This window comes from Penaeus vannamei, chromosome 8, assembly GCF_042767895.1.
Source record: "Penaeus vannamei isolate JL-2024 chromosome 8, ASM4276789v1, whole genome shotgun sequence".
Lineage (NCBI taxonomy): Eukaryota > Metazoa > Arthropoda > Malacostraca > Decapoda > Penaeidae > Penaeus > Penaeus vannamei.
In genome coordinates this window covers 21,041,623-21,050,927 of record NC_091556.1, presented here as the reverse complement: position 1 = coordinate 21,050,927, position 9,305 = coordinate 21,041,623, and the positions used below count along the sequence as shown (strand labels likewise).

The 9,305-nt window shown below is 37.7% G+C and overlaps 1 protein-coding gene across 1 annotated transcript; it reads left to right on the top strand.

The window, feature by feature from the left end:
* Nucleotides 1–4,472: 4,472 nt before the first annotated feature.
* LOC138862331 (craniofacial development protein 2-like) lies at nt 4,473–5,309 on the top strand. The gene has a single exon (XM_070124055.1). It carries the CDS (start codon nt 4,473–4,475, stop codon nt 5,307–5,309), a length of 837 nt encoding a protein of 278 aa, XP_069980156.1.
* Nucleotides 5,310–9,305: the final 3,996 nt, after the last annotated feature.

Below are 9,305 nucleotides of genomic sequence, written 5' to 3'. Positions count from 1 at the left end.
TGTTTGTTGATTTCTGCTTGATCGTGTGGGTGATCAAGCAGTCTTTGTGATTACACCTCCAGTGTGACTTTGCCCTGCTTGAGGATCCGTACCTCTGGGGATAAAGATCTTTATCAAGATCTTTTTACGTATATAGGTTTCTGTTGATTTCTGCCTGACCTTGTGGGTGATCAGGCAGACTTTGATGCTCAATCTTATCACATGATAATTGATTTTGTTGTTGTTGTCGTTTGTTGTTTTGTTGGCTGATTCCTGTCTGACCTAGTGGGTGTTCAGGCAGTCTTCGTGAATAGTCCCTTCCTTGACTTTTTCAGCCTTCTTATTAATTTATTTCTTAATTCTTTTGCACACAAGTACTCTTACTGGGTATCCGTCAGCATTAGCTTTGGTTTAACAGTTAACGTCCATTTGGGTTGGATTTTAACAATTTGACGTAATTAAGGGACTTGGATGTTTTTATGCTGACCCCCTAGTAACAGTACTTCTGGAGGTGGGACGCCAACTTAGGGAAGACATTTTTTTCTATCTCGTGGTAAGTTTACCTGGTGTTGGTTTCTCGTGCATCACCGCCGCTGTGATAAATTGGTGATGCACACACCTTGCTTCTCCTTTTCATGACTGAAAAATGCCTGTAATTCCCTAGTGAGTGTAACTTGCTCTCTAAATAAACATCGTACAAACGCAGAGCTTTTACTCAACTCCAGTCAGAATAATTTATACAACCACTGAAGTTCTGTTCTGATCAAGGTTAGATGCCTAAATCTTTCTCGGACTCGGGTCTCCTAAACAGCACATTGCTGGTTGCTCTGACATCACGCAACCCTTGAAAGGCTGTAAAAAAGGCTAGATAAATCAGAGAATATTGAGCTGATATCAAAAGAACAGATTCCTTTTGCTATACCTGTGTTCCCGCTCCCAGCAGGCGGATGCTCAAACCGAAGGGAAGAAGAATAATTCTATGATCTTGCTTTTTTTCTTCCAAACACGTCCACGCAGACGCTCAGCCTACGCTATCTCCCTTTTCACATCTACACACTTACACATCCAACATTCAGCACACACATTCTGTACTTTCCACCCTTCACTGATACAACACCCACACCCACTTACGCGACATACACGGTTCCCGAACCTACTAATCGGATGGTGGCAGCGTGCCGTAGGCCTGGAACCTTACATCTCTTCACTGCAGACGAATCTTTCCCTTGAGCAAAAAACATATTCTCGGTTGAGCCCAGACTCAACCAGACCACTTAAAATCTACTGGGTCTACGCCCCGCTACAATTATAATTATCATTACTGTCATTATTATTTATCATTTGTTATTATCATTATAAAAAATGTTATAATGATGAAAATGACATCTATTAGTATAATAATTATTATAACTGCAATAATGATAATAATTATGATAATTATAACGATAATGACTAAAATCTAGCGTATTACAGCCTTTTCAGAGAAACGTCGAAAAAAAACTTTTTCACTTTTAAAGAATAATTATGATAATTTTAATAATATTTCAGGTAATTATGATGATTTTCATGATAATGCCTTTATTATTAACAATAATGATGATAATGACAATAATAAAGGTAATAATAATAGAATGATAATTATAATGATAATTTTAATAATTACTGCAATAATAGCAATAATTAACGCTATTCTAATAATTTCCATACAAATAAGGACAATAGGAATAATAATATTATTGTTATTGTTTTTATAATTATCCTTACTGTCATTACTTTTTCTAAAATTATCATTATTGTTATAAACATTATAAAGATAGTTATAATGATGAAAATGGCATTAATAATTAGCATAATAATTATTATAACTACAATAATGATAATTATAATGATGATAATTATGACGATAATGACTATAATGATAATAATCCTAAAAATAATGACAATATTGATAATAAAGATAATAATAATTATAGAGTCCATTTATAATGAAATAAAGGCGAAAAGTAATACAATCCCAAAAGTCGAAAAAACGGCAAAATTTAGCATATTGCAGGCTTTTGAGAGAAACGTCGAAAAAAAACTTTTTTTTCGCTTTTAAAGGATGATTATGATGATTTTAACATGAATTCAGGTAATTATGATGATTTTCATGATAATACCTTTATTATTAACAATAATAATAATAATTATGATAATGACAATAATAATTGTAATAATAACAAAATCATAATTATGATAATTATATAATTACTGCAATAATAGCAAAAATTAACTCTATTCTAATAATTTTCATACTAATAATGACAATATAAATAATAATATCATTATTATTGTTATTAGAATTATTATTACTGTTATTATTATTTCTAAAATCATCATTATTGTTATTATCATTATAAAAATAGTTATAATGATGAAAATTACAGTAATAATTAGCATAATAATTGATATAACTGCAATAAGGATAATGATAATGATAATCATGACGATAACTATAATGATAAAAATGATAAAATTAATGACAATAAGGATAATAATGATGATAATGATAATTATAGAGTTCATTTATAATGAAATAAAGGCTAAAACTAATAAAAACCCAAAAGTCGCTTTTAAAGGATAATTATGATGATTTTAACATTAATTCAGGTAATTGTGATGATTTTCATGATAATTCCTTTATTATTAACAATGATGATGATAACTATGATGATACTTTTTCTCTTAATATCTTGGCCCTTCCGTGTATGATTTGATTTGATAAAACATTAGATGGACCTAGAATATCCGACACGACACCGAAGAAGGCCTAGTTGCAGACACAGTCGCCATGGAAAGCTGTAGTTAGGACGTCGCTAGAATGTCACTGTAGGCATGAAGACCAGGAGTCATTAGTGCAGGATGAAATGGAAGGGCGCCACCTGCCAGGACACTCGTAGATCCAGCAAAGAACCGGGATTTCTTCAGAGCAGTAAATGAGGAATCCACATCAAAACTAACAAATTTCCGTCCGTCGGCAAATTTCTAACTTTATCCATGAAATCCATCGAACGTTTAATGACTATCAGAAAAGGATCCCATAAAAGGAAACAAAACACTCGCTAGCTAAGAATCTAATGCCCGGGTAACCGAGTTAGAAGGCGAAATAAAAAGCCTTAACGGAACGCCCTGTTTGTGTTTTAAAAAGGCCTTGCTCGTACTATTAGCTTTAAAGTAGAATGGGAAGACTAAGGTAAATTACCTTTTCTCGACGTTCTTTTATCCAATGTAAATGGCTCGCTTAAATTTTCAGTTTATCGTAAGCCTAACCACACCGCTAATTATCTTTTTTTATTTTTTCTATTTTTTTAATAACCCGCATTATATTCAGAAATCAGTTGTCCCGTCAATGTTCCTGAGGGCTTATAGGATTTGCGATAATGAATTCATCGATCGTGTGCTTAACTTTATTTTTGAGACATTTTCAAAATTAGGATATCCTCGTTTTTTCTTAAATCAGGCACATTCATCTGCAAAATGGAAATATAATAATTCCCGTAACATGCAACGGGACAGTGCCAAAAAAATTCTTAATTATTCCATGTTTAAAGGAGCTGGCATTGACATCGTTTTTATTTACCTGAACACGTTGCGTGATACTTTGATTAGGCATAATATAGCTAGCGGTGCTCTTGATACCTCTACAGGTATTTACACGATTCCTTGTAAGGATTGTCCGAAATCTTACATAGGCGAAACCGGCAGAACTTTTGATAAAAGAATTAATAAACATAGACGTGTTGTTAGATACGCCAGAAAAGCTACTCCTTGTTTTATTCATTTACCCGAAGAAGGACATCATTTAAATTGGGAAGATGCTACATTAATTCATAGATCGTCAAATTCGTACGAGAGAAAAATAATTGAAGTCCTTCTAATTAGAAAACTGCCTAATTTTAACTTGAGTGCTGGCCAATGGCAGTTGGATGATCTTACCTCATAGCCTTCCCCAGACTCTTCGACCTTGACTCTCCCTCTTCGACCTGATTCAGATCTTGTTCATTCTGTCTCCCTATCAAAATTATATAAACGTCATAATTCTCTCCTTGTATCTACTTCGGTTTTTGTCTGAAGAGGAGCTCGTGAAGAGTTCGAAACGTCACGCTTATTTTCAATTCTCTTTGTGGCTAGATTTATTTTCAAATACATACATATATATATATATATATGTGTGTGTGTGTGTGTGTGTGTGTGTGTGTGTGTGTGTGTGTGTGTGTGTGTGTGTGTGTGTGTGTGTTTGTGTGTGAGTGTGATAAATATATATACCTATATATATAAATATATATATAAATATATATATATATATATATATATATATATATATATATATATATATATATATATATAAAGAGAAAGAGAGAGAGAGAGAGAGAGTATAAGAGGCTATATGATTAATACAAGTGGGCATTAGTGATACAACTATGTAGCTTCACTCTTTATTAATATCACACAACATGAATCTTGGTGCTGGTGCCAAGACAATCATGAGTAGCCTTCGAAGTAGATTCAACGATAACGGCGTGAATGGGGTTGCTCTACATGTAAATGGGAGTAATCCTTCGCCCGGTAGGACCAGTGATGTGCTTCAGGTCACGACCAACCGTCATCCAGCTACTAGAAGCAACCGAAAGCCTATTCGCATATCAATTTGGAATGTTAGAACACTTTTCAAAAAGGGACTATTGGACAATGTTCTAAGGGAAATGGGAAGGTTGGACATTGGTGTTTTGGGACTATATGAAGTGCGTTGGAAGGAGGCAGGAACGTTTCGAAAAAATGACTCTACAGTGATCTACTCTGGTGGCAACAAACATCAAAGAGGAGTAGGCATGATTTTGTATAAGCAAACCTCGAAAAGCTTACTTTGGCATTGGGCGCTTTCTGATCGTGTTATTCTAGTCAAAATTAAAGGCAATCCATTTAATATCAGTATCATTCAGGCTTATGCTCCAACTTCAGATGCTGATGACGAGATCGATAGTTTTTTTTTTAATGAAACTCTAGACAAAGCATACAATCAATACAAGTCGACTGAAGTTAAAATCGTTATGGGCGATATAAACGCAAAAGTCGGCAAAGGAAAAGTTGGAAGCATTGTTGGTCCATTTGGACTTGGGGATCGGAACGATAGAGGCGAGAAATTCATAGACTGGTGTGCAAGAAACCATCAGGTCATTACCGGTACTTGGTTCAAACATCATCCAAGACGATTTTACACTTGGACTAGACCTGGTGATCGTACCCGCAATCAAATCGATTACATTACTATTATCGTTTTCGTAACGCTGTAAAAAACTGCAAAACATATCCCGGTGCGGATTGTGGTAGCGACCATAATCCAGTTGTGATCAACTAAGTATTACAGTTGAAACGGAAGAAAAACAGTTGCCAAGAAAAACGTCTGCAATACAATGCATTGAAAAATTATGGAATCATGCAAGATTTCAAAGAAAAAGTATCGAGCACAATCGATCATAATATCCCAAACAGTCTCTGGCAAACTGCGAAAGAAGCTATCCAGAATGCAGCTAATAACACCATTCCAGCGAAGGAACCGACGAGGCCGGGAAAAGGTTGGATGACCGATGAAATTCTCAATTTGGTAGACGAAAGAAGGGCTGTGAAAGGTCGTAACGATGTGCAATACTATGAGCTGACTTGCGAAATAAAACGAAAGTGCAATGAGGCCAAGGAGATCTGGCTTAATGGAGAATGCGAAGAAGTGGAAGCAAGTATATTGAGAAATTCAAACGAGCTCTATGACAAGGTCAAGAAATTATCTGGAAAGAAAGGTAACAGCAGGAGTGGATGTATTCGTTCAGAAGACGGTGTCATGCTCACCGAATCTCAAGACATCTGTAACAGATGGGTGCGGTACATCAAAGAACTCTTTGACGAAACGAGAAACGACCCACCGACCATTGAAGCAGAAATAGAGGGACTGGAGATTAGCAGAGATGAGATCAGGAGTGGGATGAAGAAAATGGGGAAAGGAAAAGCGGTTGGACCCGATGAAGTTTCAGTAGAAATGCTCGAAGCTCTCGACGAAAAAGGAATTGATCTTCTGTACAGGATTTCTACGACACCGGCGAATTACCTGACGATTTTTTTTGTCAATATTTATCACCTTGCCGAAGAAGCCCAGGGCGACAGAGTGCAAACACCACCGTACCATCAGCCTAATGAGTCATTGCGTAAAGCTTCTTCTCACTATCATCATTGAAAGAATCCGAAACAAATTGCGTCCAGAAATAGCAGAAGAGCAATTTGCTTTTATGCCCGATTGAGGAACTAGAAATGCAATTTTCACTTTACGAATGCTATGTGAAAGGGCTATCGAACAACAGGAAGTTTTCCTTTGCTTCATCGACTATGTGAAGGCGTTCGATAAAGTGCGCCACGAAAAGTTTTTCGAACTACAAAATCCCGACGTCGACGGCAAAGATTTACAATTGGTCAGAAACCTTTATTGGAATAAACAAGCTGCGGTAAGGGTCGATGATCAGTTAACGGAGTGGGTCGATTTTGTTCGAGGCGTCCGTCAGGGTTGCGTTCAGTCGCCGGACTATTTCAATCTTTACAGTGAAATGATTCTCCGTGGGATTCATGACCTGATCGGATTAAAAATCGGTGGTGTCAACATTAACAACTTGCGATACGCCGACGACACAGTTCTAATTGCCACTTCCGAGGAAAATCTGCAAAAACTGTTGGACAAACTTGTAGAAGCCAGTGCAGATATGGGCCTATCAGTCAACTGCGACAAAACAAAATCGATGGTAATTAGCAAATCTGAAGAAAAGTCTAGCTGTCAGTTGCAAATCGGTGGTGAAGTCATTGAGGAAACTGAAATCTTCAATTACCTTGGCAGTCTAGTCACATCGGATTCTCGTTGTAGGAAAGAAATAAAGAAGCGCATCGCTGTTTCAAAGGAAAAGTCTGTCCATGAAACTTAAGATCAGGCTCCTTAAATACTACATTTGGTTGATTTTGACATACGGCTGCGAGACATGGACCCTGTCGGCAGAACTCATTAAGAATATCAATGCAGTGGAGATGTGGTTCCTGCATAGAATTCTTCGCATTTCATACGTCGACAGACTTACAAACGAGAATGTGTTACTACGGACAGGGGTCATGAGAGAGTTGCTTTCAACCATTATAGGAAGACAATTCCGATTTCTTGGTCACATAACTAGGAAAGGCAGTCTCGAAATGTTGGCGATTCAAGGGAAAATTGAGGGGAAAAAAGCAAGGGGTAGACAACGCATGAAGTATTTGGATCGAATCAAATCCTTGGGTGGTACAATATCAAGCGGTGATATCTTCAATTGGGCAAGGAATCGAAATCGATGGAAACTTGTGACAGCCAAAGCTTGTATCAAGTGTGGCACCTAACAGAACAGATATATATATATATATATATATATATATATATATATATATATATATATATATATATACAACACAACACACAGACACACTCTAAATATGTAAATGTATATATACATATATATATATATATATATATATATATATATATATATATATATATATATATGTGTGTGTGTGTGTGTGTGTGTGTGTGTGTGTGTGTGTGTGTGTGCATAAACATATTATGTATATTTACATATATATATATATATATATATATATATATATATATATATATATATGTACACACACACACACACACACACACACACACACACACACACACACATATATATATATATATATATATATATATATATAATCATCATTGCGGAGCTAACGCCGACGGGGGCGCATAGCCGTATCCACCCTTTGCTTGTACCTGCGAGGGTCCCTCATGGCAAGTCGCCAGGCAGGGACTTGGCCCATCTCAAGCTCCTCACGACAGGTGTGATCGATCTGCCTAAGCCACGACTTCCTAGGTCGACCCACAGGCCTCCTCCACCTAGGGTTGTCTCGAACAGAGACAACCTGGTGGGCGGGATCATCCTGGGGGAAGCGAGCCAGGTGGCCGTAAAGCCTGAGTTGGCGATCACGGATTGTGCAGGTAATAGGTCCTGTGCCAGTCTCACGGTGCAGCCGTTGGTTGGACACATGGTCCCGTCCCATGATCCGGCGCAAGGACCTATTACAAAAGGCATCAAGTCGAGACTCCAAGGCGCAGGATAGTGTCCAGGTTTCGCTACCATATATCAAAACTGGGACTATCAGGGCCTTGAAGACACGAAACGTGGTCCTTCTGCACAGGTACCGGCATCTCCAAATACTCTTGTCGAGAGAGTTCATGACCCCTGCTGCCAGGCCAATCCGTCTACCGACTTCATGGTCTGACAGCCCAGAGTTATGAACTATACTACCAAGGTATGTAAAGCTCTCTATGACTTCAATGTCCTCGCTGCAAGCACGTACCGACTGAACAGGTTCTCCTAGCAAGTCCCCAAAGTCCTGGATCTTGGTCTTGGTCCAGAAGACCTCTAGACCCAAGGGCTTCGCTTCATTACTAAATGCATCGAGAGCCACCACTAAGGATTCCAAAGACTCAGATAGATTGGCAACATCATCAGCAAAGTCAGGATCGGTAACCTTGATATTGCCCAGAGTTGCTCCACAATGACTTTGAATAGTAGCTCTGCCCATTATCCAGTCCGTGCAAGTGTTGAAAAGCGTTGGTGCAAGGACACAGCCTTGCCTCACTCCTGAAATAACAGGAAAGAAGCTTGACAGGCCCCCACCACACTTTACAGCACTATCAGTACAAAACAAACACGGATATTCCACTGGCGTAAATCACAATCACTTGGGTGGAATCTAGCACTCATAAGCAATAAAAGGGAGCTTACAACACATGCACAATTTAGTCTTCATGACTGTTTGTCTCCAATTGCGGCTGCGCATTTCAAAAAGACTGCAAATAAGACAAAGTAACAAGCACTATTTTATTTGCACAATTTATAATTAATGAAAATAAGTTAGTTAAAACGCTCACATGGAAAACTCACGAGCAAGGGTAATATACTACTCACGCAAGCATAGTAACCCACCACCCAATTTACAGGTGACAAGTGAGGGTGTACCGGCGGACATGCACTTTATATAAACAAGACCCATTTCACATTTAGGATAACATTAATGTTAATGACCATAATCATAGTCATTTTACAATATACAAATCTATGTATCTGCATATACTTGTAATTGTAATGCACACACACACAAACAAACACACACAAACAAACACACACACACACACACACACGCAAGCACGCACGCACTCACGCACACATACATATATA

Coding starts and splice junctions, on each gene's coding strand:
- LOC138862331 (XM_070124055.1), top strand. CDS start 4,473: ATGAATCTTGGTGCTGGTGCCAAGACAATCATGAGTAGCCTTCGAAGT.